This window comes from Leiobunum rupestre, chromosome 3 (assembly GCF_980474605.1).
Source record: "Leiobunum rupestre chromosome 3, qqLeiRupe1.1.hap1, whole genome shotgun sequence".
Taxonomy (NCBI): domain Eukaryota; kingdom Metazoa; phylum Arthropoda; class Arachnida; order Opiliones; family Sclerosomatidae; genus Leiobunum; species Leiobunum rupestre.
In genome coordinates this window covers 28,278,459-28,306,288 of record NC_143386.1, presented here as the reverse complement: position 1 = coordinate 28,306,288, position 27,830 = coordinate 28,278,459, and the positions used below count along the sequence as shown (strand labels likewise).

The 27,830-nt window shown below is 38.1% G+C and overlaps 2 protein-coding genes across 4 annotated transcripts; both read right to left on the bottom strand.

Moving 5' to 3' along the window:
* Positions 1-251: 251 nt before the first annotated feature.
* LOC149951356 (uncharacterized) lies at positions 252-23,643 on the bottom strand. Of its 3 annotated transcripts, XM_090167981.1 has the most exons (3): positions 23,622-23,643; positions 17,910-18,031; positions 252-2,301 (listed from the first exon to the last, which is right to left on the bottom strand). In XM_090167981.1, exon 3 carries the CDS (start codon positions 2,194-2,196, stop codon positions 364-366), a length of 1,833 nt encoding a protein of 610 aa, XP_090024107.1. In that variant the 5' UTR covers positions 2,197-2,301; positions 17,910-18,031; positions 23,622-23,643; the 3' UTR covers positions 252-363. The 3 variants fall into 3 exon arrangements, with proteins under 3 accessions (XP_090024107.1, XP_090024105.1, XP_090024106.1); XM_090167979.1 differs by lacking the exons at positions 17,910-18,031; positions 23,622-23,643 and adding an exon at positions 4,573-4,668; XM_090167980.1 differs by lacking the exons at positions 17,910-18,031; positions 23,622-23,643 and adding an exon at positions 2,635-2,884.
* Positions 16,570-17,527, bottom strand: LOC149951357 (uncharacterized). Its single transcript, XM_090167992.1, has one exon. The coding sequence runs from the start codon at positions 17,494-17,496 to the stop codon at positions 16,585-16,587; it is 912 nt and encodes a 303-aa protein (XP_090024118.1). The 5' UTR covers positions 17,497-17,527; the 3' UTR covers positions 16,570-16,584.
* Positions 23,644-27,830: the final 4,187 nt, after the last annotated feature.

Here is a 27,830-nt window from a genome sequence, read left to right as displayed (position 1 = left end):
CGGCCTTGAAAAATGCGAGAGGGAAACTGGCGTTTAGAACTCTATAGACACGCGGATTTAACATGTCGGAAGTTGCGGGGTCCGTATTTTAGGAAAAATTATGATACTAAATTTTATAAAACTAAATAAATAAAAATCCGATTTAAATTTATTTTTTTAAATCAAAAAATTGCCAACCCTGTGTTATAGGATAGCTAAATTTGAATTTGTTTAAATTACAAAACAATTTGCAAAAACAAATAATGGACCATGTCTTAAATAGCCAACACGTCGTGCAATGCGCCTTCATTAGTTGGGAACAAATAAAATAAGAACAAAAAAGTGACAGAAAAACCACGAGTTTCGTAGGATTGGTTCTAAAATTCAGAAGTTTTGTTCTTCAGAACTGCATTCGACCTTGACGAGAGTGTTCATGTTCATTGATACACCCTGGTTGTTATCCCCATTTGGCCGATATCCCAACTCTTCTAGTTTGACGACTGGCGGAACACCCACAAGCTCCAAGAATTCATAAAGGGGTTCTTCTTTGATGACACTAATGTCGACTGCGAGGCTGTCAGTGCCAAGGACCGCTTCCCTCTTAATGGGTAGGGTCGCGGTTGGGTCGGGGACGATGTGGGCGGAGTCAGATCTCTTGGTGCAAGATTGAATCTGCTCATTGGTCACGCGTCGTAGCTGCACCGAACAAGACCTAACTCCCCATTGACGACAAAGGCTCTCAATCAGCCGTGGTCGTGAAGGTGTTCGGTGTTGTGGATCTGGGTCGTAACTGGTCGAAGCGCCACTTTGGTTTCCTGGAAAACCATGAATTCGAAGGTGAGCTCGGAAGGTTCTTTTCGTGGCGAAGGTCTGGTCGCAAATTCGGTACTTGAGTGACCTTGCGCTCTGAGCGTGTGGCACTTTTTCGCATTGATTTAATTTTATCTCGTATCTGGCCCAGTATCCACACTTTGGACATCCAGTTGGTTTCCTGAACGTGTGAGTTTTCATGTGGATAATCAAACAGTTCTTGAATGCAGATGCGTAACTACACTGGTCACATTGAAATGGTTTCTCGCCCATGTGAGTTCTTTTAAGGGAATTCAAATAGCTCTTTTCTGAGCATGCGTAACTACACTGGTCACATTGAAATGGTTTCTCGCCCGTGTGAGTTCGTTTGTGCAAAATCAAAATATACTTTGTTGAAAATGCTTTACTACACTGGTCACATTGAAATGGTTTCTCGCCCGTGTGAGTTCTTTTATGGGAATTCAAATAGCTCTTGTCTGAACATGCGTAACTACACTGGTCACATAGAAATGGTTTCTCGCCCGTGTGAGTTCTTTTGTGCAAAATCAAACGGTTCTTTTGTGAACATGCGTAACTACACTGGTCACATTGAAATGGTTTCTCGCCCGTGTGAGTTCTTTTGTGCAAAATCAACTTATACTTTACTGAAAATGCTTTACTACACTGGTCACATTGAAATGGTTTCTCGCCCGTGTGAGTTCTTTTGTGCAAAATCAACTTATACTTTACTGAAAATGCTTTACTACACTGGTCACATTGAAATGGTTTCTCACCCGTGTGAGTTCTTTTGTGCAAAATCAAACTATACTTTACTGAAAATGCTTTACTACACTGGTCACATTGAAATGGTTTCTCACCCGTGTGAGTTTTTTTGTGCGAAATCAAACGCTTCTTTTGTGAACATACGTAACTACACTGGTCACATTTAAAAGGTTTCTCGCCCGTGTGAGTTCGTTTGTGCAAAATCAAGTAGTTATTGAATGCAGATGCGAAACTACACTGGTCACATTGAAATGGTTTCTCGCCCGTGTGAGTTCTTTTATGGGAATTCAAATAGCTCTTTACTGAACATGCGTAACTACACTGGTCACATTGAAATGGTTTCTCGCCCGTGTGAGTTCTTTTGTGCAAAATCAAACCGCTCTTTCGTGAACATGCGTAACTACACTGGTCACATTGAAATGGTTTCTCGCCGGTGTGAGTTCTTTCGTGCAAAATCAAACGGCTCTTTCGTGAACATGCGTAATTACACTGGTCACATTGAAATGGTTTCTCGCCCATGTGAGTTTTTTTATGGGAAGTCAAATAGCTCTTTAGTGAACATGCGGAACTACACTGATCACACTGTAATGGTTTCTCGCCCGTGTGAGTTCTTTTGTGAGCAGTAAAATTTCCCTTTTCGTTCATGGTATAGACGCACTCAGTGCACTTGTGTTTCTTTAATTTGTCTCGCTGCTATGACTGGGAGGATTTGAAGCGTTGGTTTTCGATGAAGACTACTTTTAGAAAAGCCTGAACAAAATAAAATTCCTATATTAGCAATCACGAAATGTATCGTAAAAATAGATTCGGTGGTCACCATATCTGAAAGTGATTATTGGAATTAAATATTGTTGACTAACATTGGAGGAATCAAGGACGCGTATTTTAATTGAAATTTAGACTAATTGCTTGAGGAAGATGCCGTAACAGACGCCATATTTAAAAAGAGCTAATTGAAGGGCAGATACAGCAGGCAGAATTCAGGGAAATTGTTGAGAGGTCACAGGTTGTGAAATGTTGGGATGAGTATTGCACCACAGTTATGCAATTCTACTGATAAACTAAGGTTTGGCAGTTACTTACTCTCTCCTATTTTGGGTGAGGTGGCGGATCTCGTTTGTGGGCAACCGGTCTCTGGAAGGCGGTCGATGATCCGGGATATTAAATTTTTATGTTACCACTTTAATCATTATCTTAATTTGAGTGAATAAAATAGTACATATTACAATATTCGTCGTCGGTCAATCGTTTCTCCGCAAAAATACCGATTCGGAAAACGTTTTGTAAGATGTTGAAAAAAAAAGCATTTCGTTGTTGGGTATCCGGTTCTACACTGGGGCAAAAGTGAAGAACAGCCGTTGTCTATGCTACAGTAACTAGATTACAAATACAATTAGTAAGCTTCAGTATTTACGGGGAATCCTGAGCAAAATCCATCTGCCAAAATTACGAAAGTTTTAAAAGGTAAAATTCAAGGTGAATTAGAGTATCGACGTATTACGCTATGGGCGTAACTATGGCGTAAAACAATGGAATTGCTTTAAAACTTTATTAAAATTACGGAATAAAATATCTACAGCGCCTAAAACCATCTTTTTGTTTTACGTGGTAGTTACGTCCATAGATAATTTCCGTTTCGACTGGTACTCTACTGCATTCTACACTTTTATCTTTGCCAACTTTCAGAATTCTGGTGAATTTACCGCGGTCAAAACGCCCAAAAATTAAGAAAAACTTTAGTCATTCCCGGGGTGTGAACATCAATTAGGCTATTTTTAACAATAGGTTTTTTGTGTATTATTTGTCAAGGATTACCGTAATGCAAAACGTTTTTACCGCAATTTATTATTTAGAAAGATATGATAAATAAAAAATTGTTACTTGCCAGCAATTTTTTCAAGATTTTGGTACGTATTAGATAAGGTAGAACTGATGTCGAATTAGATATAACGGCAACATATTACTAACTTATTTTTTTATACGGCGAATTCAATTCAATAAATACTACGTACGATTTCACTGTCAGCAGGTGGTTTAACCCGGCCACCTTAATTTAACGCTTTAAAAGTCGCTCGATGACTTAGGCTTAAGGTGGTGCCTTGGGTATTAACCTAGCTTATTATTATTATTATTATTATTAATATATGCACCCAGGAGGAGGGAAACCTCCTTCGTGTGGGATCGATCCATCTGTCAGTCGCTCTCCTTTGTTTAATTCCCACCACAAGAGACTATAATAGGTACTGTCCTCTAGGTCGCGTATCGATTTCAAAGCTTGAATAGCAAGAATGGGGCTGGGTAGGCGCGGCGCGCCCCAGGGCTCAAACAAATAGAGTGCGCGGCGCCGTGAGTTTCCAATATTTCGTTTAGGAGTCCAGTGTCACTTTTTAATTTGGAATTTGATTATCGGTTGCAGTTTTGCTTTAAACAGATAAATTAGGTTTTACTTTCGGTTACTTTGCCTTGTCGAAATTTCACTGGGGTTGTGTTATGCGTGATTCTGGTTCTCTTTTACTCAATTTTTCTTATATTTCGTCATATCTTGTTATTAAATCTATTTCGTCATCAGTCCTACATCATCAAACACATACAAAAATCTCGAAATATGTCGTATTTTCCATGGTAAAAATTGCTGGCAAGTAACAATTTTACATTTATAATATGTTATGTTTCTAAATAACAAACTGCGGGTAAAACTTTTTGCATTACTGTAATCCTTGACAAATAACAAACCAAAAATGAAAAAAAATCAAAAGTACCTATTGTTAAAAAATCCCATAAATTACTTGTATGTCATGGCTTAGTTCATAAGAAATGGTTCCACATTGGGTTATGTGCACCCAAGGTTACTAGAGATTTTCCCTAATATGAGGTGCACCGCCTTTAACGGGGACGTGGTGATTAATTGAGAATTGGTTTCTTCGTGACCGAGGTTTAGCTCGATATATTTAAATCCTAGAATTCTCATACGCATCCTTAAGATAAAACAAAACTAAATGAAAGTATTAATCTTTCGCCTACCTTTATTCATGAAATAAGACATATTTTGTAAAAGTAGAAGAATTTCCTTTGGGATTTACGAGTGATTTTGTATTGCGGTTTCACGTGCATTTTTACCTGGATATATTGACTGTTAGAAATAATTTTACTTGGAAAATTTCATGGCTACCATAGGATACATGACGAACCGAAATAAAATGGTGCGAAACATAACTAAACAATATTATATATCTAATATTTCTAAAATATGACGTAATGGGAAAGAATGGCCTTGATGTCTGCATTACGAAAATTTTTAGATCTGCCAAGCCTCTTTCGAGAGGGGGCGGCCATCTTCCTTTCTTTAATTTTTTGTTTATCTCTTTGATTTGGCATTTTTAATGATAACAACCAGTGTTCGGTTGTACACATCGTAATTTTGTATAGTATTCGTTTTCAAATGTTTATATAGCGCACGCGCGCGTGAAAGTGAGTTTTTGGTTGCTGTTAAAAAAGGTGTTATTTTGCGCGTGTAAAAATAAATTAACGGCCAGTTCTGTTTTGAAATAAGAGGAAAAAGGTTTACCGGTTTTTATGTCGGAAAAGTTCGCGTCTTTTATTTCGCTGTTCACGACATTTTTTGGTCCGTCGAGCCGGATACATTCGTCAACTTGATTATGTTCCTCAACTAATCATCGAATCGGCTATCTTTCCGTGAGAGACAGTGAAAATTAGCGTGGATTCTCCGTTGGAAACCGTTTAAACCATCGATCATATCCCGATCGTAAACGAATCAACATAAGTCATCATGGATGTTCTGGTGAGAAGAAGAGCAGCTATCAAGGGACAGATCACCAGGATTGAAAATGCGGTGGGTCAAACAGCAACGAATCTATCTGACGTCGCCTTGAAGCTGTATGTAGACAAGGTGGAAAAACTATCGAAAGACTTGGATGAGGTTCACGATGCCGTAGTTGCAAATATCGATCCCGACGACGACGACTTCGCGGATCACGAAGATGAATACAACCCTCTAGTCGCTCGACTCGAAGATCTGACAATCCTACTCGTCACTGAATCAAATGAAAGAGCAGCAAACATTCCAGTGAGACAAGTCAGACCAGCTAGTGATGTACGTTTACCTAAGCTGGAACTTCCATCATTCAGCGGTGGTTACGTCGATTGGCTTCCATTTCATGATCTCTTCACGGCCACCGTACACAACAACGAATCGCTCACCGGAGCTCAGAAGTTTCAGTATTTGAAGTCATCGTTACGAAACGAAGCAGCGCTCCTAGTTCAATCTATTCCGGTAACTGACGCTAATTATCTGGAAGCTTGGGATATCTTAAACAATCGGTTCAACAATACCCGGGAAATCATCGATGCACACGTAAAACGTCTCTTCAGTCAAACTAACGTCATCCAAGAATCTTCATCCGCTTTACGAACGCTCATCGATACCACCGCCGAATGCATAAGGGCGCTCAAGGTTCTCAAAGAACCAGTACAACATTGGGACTCCATACTACTTCATCTTGTAAAGGAAAAACTGGATTCAGAATCTCGCCGACAATGGGAACTTTCCCTGAGGGGGACCGAAAGACCAACTTTCGAGGATCTCGTTACATTTCTTGAACAACGGGCCAGAGCTTTAGCAGCAGCTCCGCCTACAACTACTGCAATCAAGTCGAAGCCTCCATTACATCAGAGACCGAGTACAAAGGCTCATCATGGTGCTCTGAGCGAGACGTGTCACTTTTGCAACGAAACACACTCTGTATACAAATGTACCAATTTTCTGAATGCATCTTCGGACGAGCGTTGGAACATGGTCAAGAGGAGTGCCATGTGTTTCAATTGCTTACGAACCGATCATCAAAGCAATGACTGCAAATCTGGTCATTGTAGGAAATGCAACGCACGACATAACACACTTCTACATCAAGAGAAGGAATTAACGAAGACGAAGGCAACCTCCGGTGTAGTTTCATGCCCATCTCGTGAAATAATTGGATCAACCCAAGTTATCTTGGCAACCGCAATGGTCCAAGTCAAGGGACTTGACGAGCAACTTTATCCAGCCCGAGCGCTTCTGGACTCGGGTTCTCAAGCCAGTTTCATCACGGAACAATTCACGAGGAAACTAAGATTGAAGCGAACACGTTTCAACGTCTCAGTTGACGGAATTGGAGCAACCGGAATGAACACCTCTCAAGGCAGTGTCATGGTGAATATTCAGTCAAATATCATTAACACGTCGGAGGTCATCGTCGAGGCAATCGTCCTGTAAAAGGTCACGGATTATTTACCTAACAGTCCGTTCGATCCTGGAAATTGTCTACACTTGAAAGGCTTAACACTTGCTGATCCAACTTTTCATAGCCCTGGACAAGTGGATATTTTACTAGGTGCTGACGTGTATCTAGAGCTCTTACAAGATGGCATTTGCAAGGGGAAAGAAGGTCTTCCAGGTGCCTTTAATACTCTTTTCGGATGGGCAGTTGCTGATGGCCGGAATAAGTTCGAAAATAAAGGTCCACCATTGTACATTGGAAGCAGATTTGAAACATCTTTGGGAGCTAGAAGACATCCAGCCTCGAAGAATACTATCTCCAACAGAAATTCAATGTGAAAAGAACTTTGAAGAATCACATACACGTGACTCTACAGGAAGATTCACTGTACGATTACCAAAGATAAACGATGCACCAAAACTTGGAGATTCTAAACAAATGGCAATCCGTCGATTCTCTCACTTAGAACGACGTCTACGTGTTAACCCGAATCTCTATGAGGAGTACCGCAAGTTCATGGGGGAATACATTGCCCTTGGACATATGGAACTCATTCCCTCGAATGAAATAAAAATCGAAACCAATCCATCTTACTACGTGCCTCATCATGCGGTATTCAAAGAAGACAGTACCACCACGAGAGTTCGTGTGGTGTTCGACGCCTCTGCCAAATCTACAACTGGAGTTTCCCTAAACGATCATCTGCTAGTGGGGCCAAAACTTCAAGATAATTTGGTCAACCTCCTTATTCGCTTTCGTCAACATTGCATTGTAATGAAAGCAGACCTTGCCAAAATGTTTCGTCAAATTAGAGTACATCCAGACGACTCCGATCTTCAAAGAATTGTTTGGCGAAACAACTAACACGAACCCTTGCTCGAATACCGTTTGCTAACGGTTACATATGGAACCGCATCAGCGCCATACCTAGCAACTAAAGTCTTGAAGCAACTCGGCCATGACGTGAAAGAGACACTTCCGTTGGCATCTTCGGCTTTACAAAATGACTTCTACATGGACGATCTAATGACAGGCGACGAAACGATTGAGAACGTTTTAAGACTTCAGTCAGAAATCATTCAAGCTACATCTCAAGCAGGATTTGAAATAAGGAAATGGGCGTCGAATGAAGCTGCATTATTGGATACACTACCAGCCAACATGAAGGATTTACAAAAACCACTATGCATCGAGAACGACGAATCAGTCAAGACTCTCGGCCTATATTGGACTCCTTCGGCTGATAATTTCTCGTTTATGGTTACTTCTCCAGCGTCAAGAAGTTCAATCACTAAACGTACGATTCTTTCGGATACAGCAAGGATATTCGATCCTCTGGGACTGTTGGCACCAGTAACCGTTCGAGCGAAACTGATGTTACAGGAAATGTGGCAGCTAAAATTGAATTGGGATGAGCAACTTCCCCAACCACTTGAAGCTAAATGGAGGTCGTTTCGAACCGATTTACCAGAAATTGAAAACATTACGGTTCAACGGCACATTTCGCAAGCTAATGCTACAGACATTAGCCTGCATGGATTTTGTGACGCATCGGAGAAAGCGTACGCAGCTGCCGTATACCTGAAGACGGTGAATAACAACGGACAAATCAAAATACAACTGATCGCTGCGAAAACAAGAGTCGCTCCGCTCAAACAAATCACACTTCCGAGACTGGAATTATCTGGTGCATTACTTTTGGCTTCTCTGATTCCACTGATCAGGGAGTCATTGAGATTGGATATAGCTGATGTTCATTGCTGGTCGGACTCAACAATCGTCCTAGCTTGGTTGAAAGCTCCACCGCAACGTTGGAAAACGTTCGTAGCCAAGCGAGTGTCAGAAATCCACGAGAAACTACCGAGAGCGCAATGGCATCACATTGCAGGAGACAACAACCCTGCAGATTGCGCTTCTCGAGGAATATCCGCTAGCGAACTGGGAAATCATGGTCTCTGGTGGCATGGACCGCAGTGCCTTATTTTCGCCGCAACAACGCAAGAACTACATGAACTCTCAGAGCCAAATGAATGTTTATCCGAGGAAAGACGAATTATTTCTTTAGTAACACATCATCAAATGGATTTCACGCTCCTTTCCAAATTTTCAGCGCTTAAAAAACTCATTCATATCACCGCCTACATTCTACGTTTTGTCTTCAATTCGCGAAATGCGACAGAATTGAGGATTACTGGACCTTTATCGAAGGAAGAGAACGAAAAGGCGCTATCCCATTGGATTCGGGTCGTCCAAAGCAACAGTTTTAACGAAGAGATAGCTTGCCTTAAACAAAACAAGGAATTACCACGGAAAAGTAGAATCCTTTCGATGCGTCCGTACATCGATCAAGATGGGATTCTTAGAGTTGGTGGCAGACTTTGCCACTCCAACTTACCATACGAACAAAGGCATCCGGCACTGTTACCGAGACAGAGCAAATTAACAGAACTTCTAATACAACACGAGCACGAAAAACATTTTCACGGAGGTGCTCAACTACTAACTTCTGTCTTACAGAAACGTTATTGGATCGTCGGTCTTCGTGATGCCATACGTTTCCATATCAGAAGATGTGTTTCATGTGTACGACAGCAGGCAGTCACTGTAAAGCAACTTATGGGCGATTTACCACCAGCGAGAGTAAATCCTGCTCGGCCATTTTTGAAGTGTGGAGTCGACTACGCAGGACCATTTACCCTTAAACTAATGAAGGGACGAAGTCACTTCAGGTTTAAGGGATACATTGCCGTCTTCGCTTGCTTTACCACAAGATCAATTCATCTTGAACTTGTCAGTGACATGACCACCGAAGCATTTCTGGCAGCATTGAAACGCTTTGTTGCTCGACGAGGAAAATGCGCCGACATTTACAGCGACTGTGGAACCAACTTTACAGGAGCCGATCGAGAGATGAAAACATTCATCAAATTCATAGTCTCTACAAACAACAACGATCAAGTAATACGATGGCTCGCAGACGAAGGAATTAATTGGCACTTCAACCCGCCTGCAGCGCCACATTTTGGAGGCCTCTGGGAAGCCGGGGTGAAGTCCGTCAAGTATCATCTGAAACGAGTTCTTGGCACCATGGTTCTAAACTTTGAAGAAATGCAAACGCTTCTTTGCCAAATCGAAGCTTGCTTAAATTCACGTCCTTTAACGGCGTTAAGCTCGGATCCAAACGACTTCAATGCGTTGACACCTGGACATTTCCTAATCGGAGATGCGCTCACCGCAATACCCGAACCCGATCTCACTTCTGAAAACGTCAACCGCCTGTCACGTTGGCAATTGGGCCAACAAGTACTGCAGCACTTTTGGAACCGTTGGCGAAATGAATTCCTCTCTCGCCTTCAACAACGTCCAAAGTGGACTACACCAAAACCAAATCTACGAGTCGGCGACTTGGTCTTGCTCAAAGATGAAGATTTACCTCCAACCAAGTGGAGAATGGCAAGAATCACTGAACTTCATCCAGGACAAGACAATCAAGTTCGCGTCGTAACTGTCAGAACCTCTGACAAATCACTGAAAAGACCCGTAGTTAAATTATGCCAGTTACCACTAGACTGATTTTAATTGTATTCAAACTGTTTACTAAGGGTTATTTATGTATGCAAATGTAACTTTTCGGACTTTTACTATCTCATTTGAAATTCGTTATTTCAAGGCGGGCGGAATGTTCGGTTGTACACATCGTAATTTTGTATAGTACATGTACCTATATTCGTTTTCAAATGTTTATATAGCGCACGCGCGCGTGAAAGTGAGTTTTTGGTTGCTGTTAAAAAAGGTGTTATTTTGCGCGTGTAAAAATAAATTAACGGCCAGTTCTGTTTTGAAATAAGAGGAAAAAGGTTTACCGGTTTTTATGTCGGAAAAGTTCGCGTCTTTTATTTCGCTGTTCACGACAACCAGTATTTACATATAGCTAAGGTAACATTCGGGAATTGTGTTGAATTAAACGTGTTTTAAACACTTGTTTAAAACATGCCAACCCTGCAGCTAGTAATGATGTTCTAGATTTTCTAGTTATGGAATTAAACTGAGCGTTATCCAAAATCCCCATTTCAAGTAAAACATTTTGATCCCTGTGCTTTCTAAACAACTTTATCAGAATCATTTTTGGAATTGTAAAATGAAAATTTATATTTTATATGTGCACAGTCTACATCTGTGCAAATTTTCTGGCAAAAATAATTTCTTGGTTTTCACCAATCTTTTCATTGCCTTAAAATTCCCAATAAGGTGTTCTGAGTTTCTTAGTAGAAAATAAATGAAACGAGAAAACACCCTCGATTTAATGGAAACTAAAATACGGGTCACATGAAAGAAATAACTTAATTTAAGTAAAAACTAAATGAGAGGTCAAGCGATTTTTTCAAATGGTGAGTGTACTTCGGGTAGGAAGCCAGCTCTAGACATTTCGTCACCTTTTTTTAAAGCAACAGTTTTTTGGTTCATTCACGTTGACTATTCCAAAAGTGATGGTCCACATGAAGTTGAAGGACAACAACAACGTTTGAATTTAGTCACGCTTTCAGATAAATGCCCAAATTTATTTGGTTCGTTCCCATCAGGACCTAAATACTTCGAGAAAAACACTTGAACAAATTCGTCAATATTTTTCGGAACTTTACAAGAATTGTGTCTTGTCCTTACAGTGTCATGTCTCCAATACTTTGTTGGAGAAACGTCTTTTAGACTCTTTGAAAAGACTGCGTAGCCTCACAACCACAAGTTGGCAAACCAAAATATACCTCTCCTCGGAAGAATTGTCCCTAGTGGTATTAATTTCTCGAGATAACCCTTAAAGATATATCTCCGCAATTTAGAGTTATTTGTTAAAAATATTAACCCATTTCTATCCCGCCAGGTATAAAATTTTAATTATAATTAAAATAATTGAGACGAAACGACCAATTTTAATTTATTCAGAATATCATAAGTTAAGTAGTTACAACAGTAAGTTAGACGTACTATAACAATGCACAATTGAATTAAACCCTTTTACAGAACAAGTTTATCAGTTAAATATAATACGAAGCAAATTTTAATGAAAGAAATGTCTACAGAGGCTTTTTGGAATTACTCGCTTACGAAATACTTGCCGTATCTTTAACGCTCATTTTATTTCAACACTCGCCCTTGATGAAGATACCGTAGATATCTGGTAGTGGACGACTCGTTCACTTCCTGTTGACGTTGTGACGCATACCACATGGAAAAGACCAATGCCGTCCAATTTCCAATATCATATAATGACTCGCACACCCAAGAAATCATTGACTGCGTTAGAAATCGTAGATATCCAAATATCCACACCAAATGTATTTACAAGAAGCAAAAACCTTACCATCAACAAAGCACAGAGAGCCACTTGACTAACCGCCACCTCTTAAATCAATTAACGTTAAATTATCTCCTTTGAATTAACAGAACTATATATAGGTCGTTAAGAAAGTGGACCACCCACAGGGTCTACCCTTTAACCCTCTAATCTCGGCTGACTGCGCTAAAACAAGATTTAACCTTTAAAAAATACCAGATTAGGCCTTCATAAATTCATTAATAAAAAAAGACTTTATTACCTATTATGCTTACGATGCCTGTCTTAATTTCAGTGAATCTAAGCAGCTATCGGTGGTTCTGTGGTAGAGCGCTCGACTGCCAAGCCGAATGGTCTGGGTTCGAAACCTGGGTGGCGCATTTGTTTTTAATCAATAGAGAAACGCTAAATTAGAATTTCTTCGATGCAATAATTTCAATTTCAATTCTATTTCAATTAAACCAAAATTTCGTACTCTATTAAATACGCTTCCGATAAAGCTGAAGGTCTAATTTTTAATAAGGTGTAACAAGTGTCGGTGGTTCTGTGGTAGAACGTCCGCCTGTCAATCAGGAGGTCTCGGGTTCAAGTCCCGCCCGATGCGATCGCAAATTGATACTAAGACGAATACCGTGTACAACTGGTGGAAACCCTGCCATTGGACGTTGAGAGGTAGCATTACACTCAGCATTCGGTCCGTCCCAAAGTCATTAAGAAGAAGTTGGAGAGAAAACGCCTATATAAACACAACAGACTCAACATGCACAACCATCAGAACACAAACACAACAAATTCAACACTCACAACCTACGCATAAACATTACAAAAACGTAATACACCAAACCGTCACGACGGTGAGCGAAAAAACACCATCCAAACCAAACCGCAAATGCATCCGTTAACGCTCACCGTCACACGGTGGTTTTGCCAACCCTTTGAGAAACTGCGTACGCAGTGATTACACTTTGCACCGAAAATGCGAACGCGTTCGCAGTCCTGACAGACAGACAGACCCACAGACCCACCCACAGACAGACACGGTCGTTGTATAACCCCTCCTAGGGGACTTTGTCCCCTCGGAGAGGTAATAATAAAAATAGAGTACGTCACTATTCCGACCAAGAGAATGGCTTCATAAGCTCTTATGCATTCTCTGATTTCCACTTTGATCAAGTAATATATCTTGATCTTTGAGCTTTTTTCAAATTTAGTAGTATCAGTTAAAATTTAAGCTACTTTTGTCAGCCAAAACATTAACGATGTACACATAACTATCTTCAGGGGGATAGTTAAAAACTCGACCTAAAGGGCACTGTGGGCATCTATCTTGATATTGAATGCGACGCAAAAATAATTTTTTTATATAAAAAGTTTCGTTTTTAAGCTTCTGGGAAAGACTAATTAAAAATTCTACGTGGTCCTCTTGATTAAGACCATGAAATAGAATATCAAGCGTTTTCCTTACATTAGTGGATAAGGAATATTAGAATCTAATTGGTCTATCAGCAGTTGTTGATCCTGGAATAATCACTTTTTCTTGAACGCTTCTAACAAATTCTGTTAAGTAGAAAAGAACTTGCAAAATAGATATTGCAAAGCAAGAGTTATCGTTATTAATGAAACCTTTCAATGTAAGAGACGGAACTTCGCTCTGAATGTTTGAACTTTTTTTTAGACACCGTAGTTTTGGAAGGATTAACTTCAGCACACGTATCAATGCTGCAATACTTCTAAAGGTATTGCAAAATTTGATTCGTTTTTCGTCTTTATAAATAACTTGATTTGGGACAAATCAGGCCTAAATTCAGCTCTTAGGCCATTATACTCTGATATAGCCTTCGAATCTGCAATTATTTTAGAAGCGTCTAAATCAAGTAAATGGACGCCCTAAAACCTACCCTAACATGGCGGCGTATTTTCACGCGCAAAATGAAGTTTAGGATCCCCCAATTGCTTATATCTAGCCCTCATTACTTACGACTAAAAGTGAAGGTTAAGTTTTAGTTTTTTCGATATTTCTAATTCCTTTCTGAATATTTTTTAATAAAAAAACGTGGTTTTAAACATGGATTTGTTTCGGTGGTTAAACCAAGGTTGATTAAACCAGTCGGGCTGGTTCTTGCCAACCTTGGCAGAAGCACAGGTCAGCAAGAAAAAATTATTTATACACCAAATTTATCTTATGAAATGGTTTCTCGCCCGTGCGAGTTCTTTGGTGGATAATTAAATTACTTTAATTTAATTTAATACATTGGTCACATTGAAAGGGTTAAAACATATTACGCGCGCTCCGCTCAATTTTTTGTCGAGACCGCCCGTTTCGGGTTTTGAGACGCCCTAGTTATTGTTAAAACGTATTTCTTCACGTAGTTCACTTATTTCATAATTTGGTTTTTTAAACTAATGCTTAGAGGAAGGAAACAATTGGGTCCAAGGAATAATAGAAACTGCACATTTGCGCGTTTTTCGACGTTTTGGAAGTCGATTTTTGACGGCCAATTACTCGGATACGGTTCAGTTTAGGAAAACGTTTCTTAGGACCTTTTCACTCCTTGTTACCCAAAGAACACGCCTACAAATTTGTGCCAGATTTCTCTGAAACACCCTGGAAATTGAAAAATGAAATGCAACTAACTACGTCCAAAACTAAAATGTTTCGTCAAATATGCTCAATTTTATAATTATATTTCGTTCTGAGTAAATTTTCGTGTAGGACTTCCTCGTTGACTCTCGGGGCGAAAACTTTGTACGAACAACATTTAATGAAATATATTTCTTCTCAAATATAAACAACTTGGATTACATTTGCATACTGAATAGAGTTGGTAATTTTCCGGAAAAAAATAAATGCGGAAAAATTTCCGAATGGAGGAACAAGGAACCAGGTTAAATAAATTTGAAGATACAGGATAAATTTGAAGGGCGTCTGAGAGATATTTTGGGTAGTAGCAACTTGTTTTTGTTCAAGACGTAATATCGAATTGAAAATTGACCTTTTTCGGGGAAGTAAATTTTATTTCCAGGTTCGAAAGTAAGCTCTACAACTTTCTCCTTTGTCTGATGCCTATCGTTAAAAACTTATTTTCAGACAACAACAAAATCTTTTTTATTCTGAAATTAACAAATTAAAATGTTTCCTGGCCAATACCTAAACCCCGACAATTTCAGAACTCTAGATTAAATAGATCTGAGAAAATGTTCAAGTCGATTGGAAAATTTTGAACCCACATCTACCGGATGTTATAGCAGTGTTGGCTGATTTAAATCAATTTATATATAGTATTTTTGAAAAATAAAAAATCTCGCCAATTTCTATAATGCGGGTTTAAATATAATCTTCCTTGTACTTCCCTAATGTTGCATTGGATTCTACCTGTGGGTGGGGATTCCGCCGATTTGTTTTGATGAGTACCAAAATAGGTTTTAGAAAAAAAAAACTTCTAGCTTAAATTGAATAAATTCAATAAACATACATAAAGATTAAGTCTTTAAAAAATTAAAACATTTGTTTTAGGTAAAATTATGAAACTAAATTATATAAAACTAAATAAATAAAAAAATCAATAAAAATCCGATTTGAATTTATTTAATTTTTTTTAAATCAAAAAATTTCCAACCCTGTGTTATAGTATTGGTAAAATTTGAATTTCGTATAAATTACAAAACAATTTGTAAAAACAAATAATGGGCCATGTCTGAAAAAGCCAACACGTCGTGCAATGCGTCTTCATTATTTGGGAACAAATGACAGAAAACCATGTGTTTCGTAGGATTGGTTCTAAAATTCAGAAGTTTTGTTCTTCGGAACTGCATTCGACCTTGACGAGAGTATTCTGGTTCATTGAGACACCCTGGTTTTTATCCCCATTTGGCCGATCTCCCAACTCTTCTAGTTTGACGACTGACGGAACACCCACAAGCTCCATGAAGTCATAAAGGGGCTCTTCCTTGATGGCGCTGACATCGACTGCGAGGAATTCTTTGCCAAGTACCACTTCCTTCTTAACGGGTAGGGTCGCGGTTGGGTCGTGGTCAGGGTCAGGAACTTTGTATTTTACGATGTGGGCGGAGTCACACTGAATCTCTTCATTTGTGACGCGTCGTAGCTGCACCGAGCAAGACCTAACTCCCCATTGACGACAAATGCTCTCAATCAGCCGTGGCCGTGAAGGTGTTCTGTGTCGTGGATCTGGGTCGTGACTGGTCGAAGCGCCACTTTGGTTTCCTGGAAGACCATCATTTCGAAGGTGAGCTCGGAGGGTTCTTTTCGTGGCGAAGGTCTGGTCGCAAATTGGGCACTTGCGTGACCTTGCCCTCTGAGCGTGACGAACTTTTTCACTGGGAGATAATTCTATCTCGTATCTGGCCCGGTATCTACGCTTTGGACATCTAGTTGGTTTCTCGCCCGTGTGAATTCTTTGTGGATAATCAAACAGTTCTTGAATGCAGATGCGTAACTACACTGGTCACATTGAAATGGTTTCTCGCCCGTGTGAGTTTTTTGTGTGAAATCAAATAACTATTCTGTGAACCTGCGTAACAACACTGGTCACATTGAAATGGTTTCTCGCCCGTGTGAGTTCTTTTATGGGAAATCAAACAGTTCTTGAATGCAGATGCGTAACTACACTGGTCACATTGAAATGGTTTCTCGCCCGTGTGAGTTCTTTTATGGGAATTCAAATAACTCTTTTGTGAACATGCGTAACTACACTGGTCACATTGAAATGGTTTCTCGCCAGTGTGAGTTCTTTTGTGGGAAATCAAACAGTTCTTGAATGCAGATGCGTAACTACACTGATCACAGTGAAATGGTTTCTCGCCCGTGTGAGTTCTTTTATGGGAATTCAAACAACTCTTTTGTGAACATGCGTAACTACACTGGTCACATTGAAATGGTTTCTCGCCCGTGTGAGTTCTTTTGTGGGAAATCGAATGGCTCTTTTGTGAACATGCGTAACTACACTGGTCACATTGAAATGGTTTCTCGCCCGTGTGAGTTCTTTTATGGGAATTCAAACGCTTCTTTTGTGAGCATGCGTAACTACACTGGTCACATTGAAATGGTTTCTCGCCCGTGTGAGTTCTTTTGTGCAAAATCAAACGCTTCTTTTGTGAGCATGCGTACCTACACTGGTCACATTCAAATGGTTTCTCGCCCGTGTGAGTTCTTTTATGGGAATTCAAATGGCTCTTTTGTGAAAAAACTTTACGACACTGTTTACATTGAAATGGTTTCTCGCCGGTATGTTTTCTTTTGTGAACAATGAAATGGTCCTTTTTGTTCGTGGCATAGACGCACTCAGTGCACTTGTGTTTCTTCAATTCTCGGCTGCTCATTTTGCCAGATTCAAGTTTAAGTTCTGCGTGAATTTTCTTTTAGATTGAGGAATTTGTCTCGCTGCTATGATTAATAGGATTTGTTGCGTTGGTTTTTAGAAAAGCCTGAACAAAATAAAATTCCTATATGTTTCGCCAAAATAGATTCGGTGGTCACCCTATCTGAAAAAGATAATTTAAATATTGTTGACTAACATCAGACAAGGACGTGCATTTTAATTGAATTTTAGACTAATTACTTGAGGAAGATGCCGTTACAGACGCCATATTTAAAAAGAGCTAATTGAGGGGCAGACACAGCTGGCGGAGCTCAGGGCAATTGTTGCGTGGTCACAGCTAGGTTGTAGAATGTTGAGATGAGTATTGCACCACAGTTATGCAATTCTACTGATAAACTAATGTTTGACAGTTACTTACTCTCTACTATTTTGGTGTGGTGGTGGAGCTTGTTTGTGGGCAACCGGTCTCTGGAAGGTTGTCGATGATCCGGGTTCCAGGCTGGCTGGATGGTTAGGTGCAACCGAGGGTAGCGCATCTAGAAATGCCAATACACTAGAAGACCAAAATCCGCAAGTGATTTCGTATTTTTAAAAAATTCTGGATTTTTAACAAAGAAACAAAATTTAAAGACAAAATCCACAAAAATATCCAAAAACTTACGAAACCACCGAATACAGATAGATTTTATAAAAATATACATATCTAAGGAAAGATTTAAAATCCGAAAATTCATGGAAATTCCGAAGAATCAATTGGACATTGGGTTTCGGAATGTTCGACAATCGGGTTGGTACAATAGACTTTGAAGGAGAAGTGCGTGATTTGGTGAATAATAGGAAAGGAGCTTCAAAATAGGGAATTATTTAAATAGGGTTTCAATAGCCTTCCAACTGTTTGTGCGAACCTTAATGTCAAAGCTTAGTAGATTTAAATCGGGGTATTTAGATATTACATTTTAATGTTACCAGTTTATTCATTTTCTTAATTTGAGCGAATTAAATAGTAAATATTACAATATTCGTCGTCGGTCAATCGTTTCTCCGCAAAATGCCGATTCGGCAAACGTTTTGTCTAAAGATGTTGAAAAAAAAAAGCATTTAATTGTTGGGTATCCGGTTCTACACTGGAGCAGATGTGAAGAGCAGCTGTTGTCTATGCTACAGTAACTAGATTACAAATACAATTAGTAAGCTACAGTATTTACGGGGAATCCTGAGTAAGATCCATCTGCCAAAAATACGAACGTTTTCAAGGTGAATTAGAGTGTCGACGTATTAAGTTATGGGCGTAACTATGGCTTACAACAATGGAATTGCTTTAAAACTTTATTAAAATTACCGAATAAAATATCTACAGCGCCTAAAACTTTTACTATTCATAATAACCAAAAAAAACATACTAAAAATTCGAAGAAAAAACCTAATTACAAAGATAACTAAACAGATGAGGCTAACGGTGTCTTATATTCTAACACTGCGTTTTTACACACAATCCTTAGGGATTTGAGTTTAATAGTTTCAAGTACTGTGTCCGCCGTCGCCGCCGCCAATCGATTGGAAATATCAAGCCCTCGCCGGCATTGTTAACATTTGTGAGATCGGGGCCCCAGAAGTGGGGCATTTGCCCATTTCAGTGATTTTAGCGATTTTTGAATTTAAACGTACATAATGTTTTTAAATTAAGAGCAACTTGGTTGAATATTATATTTCTAGTTTGTACTCATCATGTCTGAAATATGTTTTCGGTTGCATTAAGAAATTTTAATTTTAAAGAGATTTCGCCGCAATTCGGGCGACCTCACAGCCCGCGTACGCGCTAAATTGTCATATTTGAATTTCGTGCCAATTGATACAGGCATGGGGCCTCGACTTCGAGAGATAAACCTACTGCATCTTCCCAAGAAATCTTTTATTTTACCAAAGTCTCATTTTCAACTAAATAGGCAAACCCAACGCCATCTCCTGGGTACTTAAAATTCTCGGAAAATTAAGTTAAACAGCTCGATTAATTTCTTGGTCTTCAACAAAATTATTTGAAGCACTAAAAGCTTCGAAGTTCTATCATATGCAATAACAATGGGGTTTCTACCTAAATTTGTCTTGAAGTTCTACTCGAACGACCCACACATTTTTAAACAAATAATACCTAAGTCATTTATTAAATTATGACGAAGTGAATTAGATTGCAATCAACGTCATTGACACTACAATAGAGATATTACTTCGTAGCTTTGGCCATGGCTGCCATTTTAGGCGCGTTTTTTCTCTAAGAAATAATTGTGGGTGATGTTGCGTGATGTCACAATGATACCATGGAAGAAAGATAAGGAAGGTCGACTCCCCGCTTTTTTTGTTAAGTGCCTGGTAGAGCGGCAGTACGTGACAAATAAATGGCGGCTCCCTTTTTTCCCTGAATTCCTTGTGAAATAGGTACCAGGTAGTTTCGGCTGGCGAAACATGGCGACGGCTGGAGCCATGTTATGTTTTTATGGCGGTACGAAATGTTCCTTTTTAAATTGTTCCAATTGTCGAGGCCAAATAAAAGAAGAAAGAATATCTTTTTTTTTTCAATTATCTTAAAGATCAAAATAGGTGAGTAAATTAATATATATTAATTCATTTGTTAGGGTTTACCTTTATTGTCCCCTTATATATATGGACTTTTTTACCATTTTCTGTGGTTTTTACCAATTTCCAGTCCATTGGTGGTTCATCTTCACTTCTACTTATATTAATTCAGGACTGTTTAGTGCTTTTATCACAACCCTATAGTGTCGTAATACTCTAACTTATTATTGGTTGTAGATGTAAAAAGTGGTTGGATAAATCGGGAAGAGCTGATTCACTAGGAAAGGAAGATTATGTTTATAAGAAAAAACTGAAAGTTTGTAGTGCTCATTTCAAAAAGGACCAGTACCAGTCATTAACTCCAAGGTATTAAAACCAAATATGAATATTTTAGATGATATATACCCTAATGCAAATTAATTCTTTCAGACCTTCTTTGCTATGGAATGATATTCCCTACAGATTTGATGGAAATGTGAATGTGTTGGAGAATGTTGATTTGGTAGAAAAAGTTAACGTTGATGAAAATGTAATATCATTAGTTCAAACCTCTGGAAGTTCGGACAATGATCAAGAAGCTCAAAGTTCTAGTGGTTTGTAAATTAGAGAAGTTATTGACAATCACTTTGAATAATAATGTATTTAAACGGTATCGAACAGATTCCACTGAGTTGTTGAAGAATAAGATAGATGAAAACTATGAGCAGTTGAACCTCACACCAGTGATGTCTAGAAAAACTAAGAAAAGCGTTCGGAGAAAGGATTTATCTGGTAAAAGACGAAGACGCTCTTTCAACACGGGTAAAATATCACTTTGGAATTAATGCAATTATTTGTTTTTAAATAGCTCAGTCATTATTGTAATTATTTAAACTAGACCCGAATATTAGTTTAACACCATTGGCCGTTAACGCAAATGAGAGTGGACATTTTGCTTTACATACTAGGAAGCGACGAGCTACAGAAATACTTCAAGATTTAGAAATTGAACTTTCACACACTCCAAAAAGACCAAGATTACAATCAAGATCATTATTTGCAATTAACAAGAATAACTTCTCTACTCAAACTAAGCCATCAATTAATTCCAAGGAAACACAAACCGAAAAGAAAGTGTCCCCTTCTAAAGGACGACTCAAACAATTGTTGCAAAAACAGTACATCAGGAATTGGAGATTAACGAAGAAACTTTCGAGACCACGAATTAACCAAGAAATTAGAAGATACCTACCAAGAGAAGGGGAAAATTTCTTTAATATGCTGGAAATAAAAAATCTAAGGTAAGAAGGTGGTCTCCTAAGGAAAAATAGTTGTGTCTTTCCCTTCATTACCATGGTCCAAAATCTTACTTTCTCTTTAAAAAAATGTTAATGCTCCCAAGGTCTAGCTCATTAAAATCTTGGCTCAAAAATATCACCTGTAAACCGGGTATTGTTAAGGAATTTTGGGACATTTTGGAGAAAAAGGGAAATTGCGTGACTGTAAAAGAAAAGCTAGCTATTCTAACTTTCGATGAAATGTCATTGAAAGAAGGCCTTATTTTCAACGAAGGAGACGATATAATTGAAGGGTATTCTAATTTGGGGACAGAAGCGGAAGACCCAGAGATTGCTAATCACGTAACACTTTTTACGCTTGGTGGTATAGCGTCAAAATGGAAACAACCACTTTGCTATTATTTGACCAGAGGACCCGTGAAAAAAGAAGACCTTCACAATATTCTATTAGATGTTTTGCAACGACTAATTAATATCCATCAAATTAACGTAAAACTGGTAGTTTGTGACCAAGGGACCAACAATCAAAGCGTGTACAAAAGACTGAATATAAATGAAAAAACTCCCTACATTTATTTAGACAACAAAAAAATTTACTTCACGCGTGACACATCTCATTTAATAAAGAACCAACGTACGAATTTGAGAAACCATGATGCTATAATTGGGCAGTGCAGAGCTTCATGGGCTCATATTGAAAGACTTTTTTACCTCGACTCAAAAGAAAACTTTAAAATTGTTCCAAAGCTTACATTGAAACACTTGAACCTAACGCCATTCACAAAAATGAAAGTAAAATTAGCAACGCAAGTGATTAGCTATGGGAATTATTTTTTATATGATGGAGAGATATTGGAAACCGTCGGTTTGGACTTTGTTCTTACATCTAGGTTTAGTCAATATGTATATGAAAATACATTTGGGAAGATACGTAGACTTGGTGGATGTGCAGACAACCCAATACCACAGTTATTTCGATTACAGCTGAGGAAAATAATGGCTTCGTCATTATTTCAAGTCCCCGAATCAGCTAATTGCGCAACAAATCCAAATAATGATACATTTTTGGTGGATCTTTTAAGCAGTGCCCCAAAAGAGAGGAATAAACCATTAGCTCAAGATCCTGTTCCCTTTTTGATAAAGACGTAGACTCTATAAGCGATGCTTTAATACCCGAGAATGATGACAATTCAAAAAAAGCAAATGTTATTACATATATTGGTGGTTTCTAAATTCCTAGCCAAAAAAATATTGAAACGTCATGACTGTTTTGTCTTGTAAAACTGCTATGGTGAAAGCTAACAAAAAAATTACCAATACAAGAGAAACTCTCACGGTTCTTAAAAGTTATCATCCAGAAGAAGGGAGCGATGTAGGAAAACTAACTTTAATAACACCCCAATTTAATGAAGCTTTAGAAAAGATGGAAATTGTCTTCAAAGATAATTTTTCTACAATACTAAATCAACAAGGAGTAGCAGAGTATCTGGCTACGAAACTAAAGAATGTGGATTTATTACCTGAAATTTGTACCTTAACCAAAAAAGGGTTATCAAATTATATTTAAGACTAAGAATACATCACGAAATTAGACTTAAAAACAGAAATATATTTGAAGATAAAGAAAGGAAAAGAAAGGAAAATGAAAAGAAGAAGTTAAAAGAAATGTTAAAAAAAGACTCAAGAGATAAAAAAAACTATGTAAACTTAAACGCTATAAGATTGAATCGGAAACCACCTTACACCTCTCAAAGACAGAGTCGGCCTTCCTTATCTTTCTTCCATGATGATACTACTCTATACGTGATCTTTTCTATGATATAAAATTTGAAAATGCACCGTAGCGCAATCTATTTAGTTTACTTCGTATTTCTACATTACTCTGACATTTTTGGTTAATATAAATTGGACAGAAAGTTTTTAGTGGATAAGACAATTTTTCCCGTAATTTTATTAAAGTTTTAAAGCAATGTTTAATGTTTTACGCGGTAGTTCCATCCATAAATAATTTCTGTTTCGACTGGTACTCTACTGCACCCTACACGTAATCTTTTCCAACTTTCAGAATTCTTGTAAATTGAGCGTTGTCAAACCACGAAAAAATATTGAAAAAATATAGAAGTTATTCGCGGGGTGTGAAAATCAATTAGGCTTTTTTAACAATAGGTCCTTTTTTGTGTATTATTTGTCAAAGATTACAGTAATGCAAAAATTTTTACCCCAATTTATTATTTAGAAAGATATGATAAATATAAAATCGTTACTTTCCAGCAATGTTTACCTCGTAAGAGACGACGTATAAAGAGATTTTGTACGTGTTGGGTGAGGTAGAACTGATGACGAATTAGATTTAACGGCAAGATATTACTAACTTTTAATCAGTGTGCCAACTGAAAATGTTTTTTTTTACGGCGAATTCAATTCGCTAGATACTAGGTACGATTTCACTGGATACGATGTCAGCAGGTGGGGTTAATATATGCAGCCAGGAGGAGGGAAACCCCGTTCGTGTGGAATCGATTCATCTGTCAGTGGCTCTCCCTTGTTTAATTCGCACCACAACAGACTATACTAGGTACTGTCCTCTAGGTCGCGTTATTGATGGCAAAGCTTGATTAGCAAGAATTGGGCTGGGCTGCCGCGGTGCGCCCCCAGAGCCCGAACGAAGTGAGTGCGCGGCGCCGTGATGTGCCAATACTTCGTTTACGAGTCCAGTTTTACTTTTTAATTTGGAACTTGATTATCGGTTGTAGTTTTGCATTAACCAGATAAATTATGTTTTACTTTCGGTTACTTTGCCTTGTCCAAATTTCACTGGGGTTGTGTTGTGCGTTCTTCTGGTTCTCTTTTACTCAATTTTTCTTATATTTAGTGATATCTTGCCGTTAAATCTATAGCGTCATCAGTCCTACATCATCCAACGCATGTACAAATCTCGTGGTGAAAATTGCTGGCAAGTAACAATTTTACATTTATCATATGTTTCTAAATAATAAACTGCGGTTAAAACTTTTTGCATTACTGTAATCCTTTGGCAAATAACAAACCAAAAAAGATAAATAAAAATAAAAGCAACTATTGTTAAAAAATCCCATATAGTCATGGCTTAGTTCATAAGAAATGGTTCCACATTGGGTTAGGTGCACCCAAGGTTACTAGAGATTTTCCCTAATAAGAGGTGCACTGCCTTTATCGGGGACGTGTTGATTAATTGAGAATTTCTTCGTGACCGAGGTTTAGCTCGATATATTTAAATCCTAGAATGCTCATACGCATCCTTAAGATAAAACAAAACTAAATGAAAGTATTAATCTCACGAGAAGAAAGGGGACATATCTTGCTTTTTCCGGCAATTTTTATCCCTCGTTTAAATGAAATTTATTTTAAATCTTTCTCTTAGGCCAAGCTTGCCACAACAAACTTTTCCCGAATTGCTCGGATGAGATAGCGAGGAAAGGGGCAAGTGTCCACCAGTTTCAAAAAGAGCCGAACCAACGGGAATTTTGCCATTATCGAATAACAAAAAAGGAGACCTGTTGCTCGTTCAACCAAGATTGATTCTAAACGAAAATTTATGTCTATATTACTACAAGCTATTGGATAAAGAAATTGCTGATGGCCTTTTTCTTTTCCTGGAAAAAGAAGTAACCTATGACGTAGAAAGAATGGCTCAAGTAAAAAGGTCGGGACAGGGGCAAAACATTCCGCGAAATCAAGTCGCTTATGGCAACGATGGTCTATCTTATAGATTTTCGGGCAAGACTTTTCCGGCTAAGCCGTGGCACCCGGTCCTTGAAGAACTCTGCGGGATAATGTCGCGGATAGCGAAATGGGATTTTAACTTTGCGCTCGTCAATCGATACAAAGACGGACAAGATTTCATTGGCGAGCACCAAGACGACGAACCCGATTTGGAACCAACGGCACCAATCGCGTCGATCTCTCTTGGGGAAAAAAGAAAATTGGTTTTACGCCACCGAGACCTAAGAAATAAGAGACCGACGAAGTTAAAACCAAAAAGCTTAGATTTAGAACATGGTTCACTATTGTTGATGAACAATCCAACAAATACCTTTTGGTATCATTCATTACTAAAATCAAATGTTCATGGAGCAAGAATTAATCTTACATTTAGAAACATTATCAAAACGAAAAAGAGCAAATGATTTTGTAAAACTACTAAAATTTACCGACCGGCCCGATCAAAGATTTAAAGAATTCCATTTATTTCACTGAATAAACAAATATTTTGTAAGAGAAAATCAGATTAAATTCGTTTTTATTAGACTATATTACGGTAGGGAGCTGAAAAGAGATTACACTTTACAATCATAAGCCTATACACTTAAGCCTAGTACAATTAACAAATGAAATTTTGTTTGTTCTTCTTTATGCACGTTGAAGCTAATTGTCCGATTCACACGAAATTTAGCCTACGGCACGGTGTCTTGAGTTTGCTAATCTTCGTAGCTAACCACGGGACCAATAACCTGACTGCAAGACCGAAACGGCTGAGTGTCGCGGTGAAATTAGGAATTATAAAATTTGATTTACCTGTATACATTTACCTGCATTGTACATTTTTATTTGCACAATAAATTAAATTGAAATTGAAATTAAAATAACTGATAACTCAAAAAAGGAAAACTGTTCAATTCATTGTATTGAAAATGCACGTGAAGAAAAAACCGTTGTAAAGTATCGTTTAATTGATTTGCAATCATTTATCAGTTCATTGTGTGTTGTTTGTGAAAAAAGAATTTGTAGCTAATAGGGATGCAACGGTTCCACTTTTTTGGACTATCTCGGTTCCGGTTGCGGTTACGGTTCCTAAATTTTTGCTTTATCGGTTCCGGTTCTTAAAATTTTAATTTATCGGTTCCGGTTTCGGTTCCGGTTCTCAAAATTTAGAACCGATCGGTTCCGGTTCCTAAACAGTTCCTATACGGTTCCAGTGTGTTTAGTATTAATTAAAGTTAAACACACAAGCAATTGAAATGAAGTTAAAGAGAAATAAAATCCACCACATTTATTTATTTAGAATATAAAATTTGATTTTGATAAATTATATTTTAAAAATAGTAGCTTTCTCAGTGACGTACCTATGGCTTCGAGGTCCTCCCGCGAAACTGTTTTTGGGCTCCCTTCTAATCAGTAAGGCCGAGTCGCGATTATCACCATCTAGAGTTAGGGCTAACGTGTATCGCCTTCTACAATTAGATTTAACACGTACTTGCATGTTAAATATATAAAACGCTTAGAAATGGCTTTAAGCCCTAAGTGAAACGATTAAGAGAAATAACGGCAATCAGCGTCTGGAGTATTTAAAACAAAAGTTCTGGTAGAACTTGGAAGTCTGGAGTTCAGACTTCCAAGTCCGCCAGAATCATGATCTGGATGACTTAATATAAAATAATTAAAAAAATTAATGCTACTATTCTCTCGTAGATAACTCATGTAAGCACGTTATTTGTTTATTCAATAAAGTAGGGTAAAAATGAAATCTTCTGTTTGAAAATTCTCACGGTTTCATCGTTTCAAGATGGAGGGGGGGGGGTTATGAATTTTCAAGTTTTGGGGAGACATTGCCTTCCCTTCCGCTCCTCATTTCAGGGTCGAAGGAACGTTTTAGAAGTTGGAAGGGGCAAAGGGAAACGGGGGTCTAGGAGCTTAGCCCCCGATGTAGAGTGAGTAATCGGTTGCGAATGTCATTGAGGCATTAACAGTAACAACAGTTATCATACGAAGTGTATTTTAGTCTTTAGAGTCGTTTATGAATTTAAGATAAACAAATCCACAATAATAAAATGACTATGGTTTTAAATTTTTAAAGGAGTGTAGCTTCACCGAATGCGTGTGTTACTGTTTGACTACTATGTAAATTTCCGGGAAAAGTTGAGCTTCTATAAGCTTTTTATACTTTTACATTGAGAATTTGAGCTTTCGAAGATTTCAAATGACCAAAAAGTTGAAGAGGAAATTATATTACTTACCCCTCCCAGCAAAATTCTAGGGAGGGGCATTGCCCCCCCCTGGTTCCTACGCCCCTGCCTCATTTCATTAACAAATATAAAGATGGGATTTATATGACTCGTTTTGATTTCAGTTGAGTATATCGTTCTAAATGGAGTCCATATTACTTAGTTCAATAAGCATTGTCATTTGTGAAATGTAAGCAAATGCATAAGTTGAAATTTTAGATTTTCTAGACAAAAACTACCTTGGCCAGCGATTATATTATGCAAATGAATTAGCCTTACCTTAAACTCATTAAATCCAGAAACACAACTTAGATATTAATTTACAAGGTTTAACGATCAGCTCGATACTTTTCAAACTTCAGTATGTTACTTTCAATATTTACATTGTTTGGATATTTATGCGACGGTTATTGTGGTTGTATTTATAAAGTTTTGGGCGCGCTTGTTGAAACATAAAGAAATATTTGAAGCAAGTAAAACATTAACTTGAGCTGACAAGATAAAAAAAC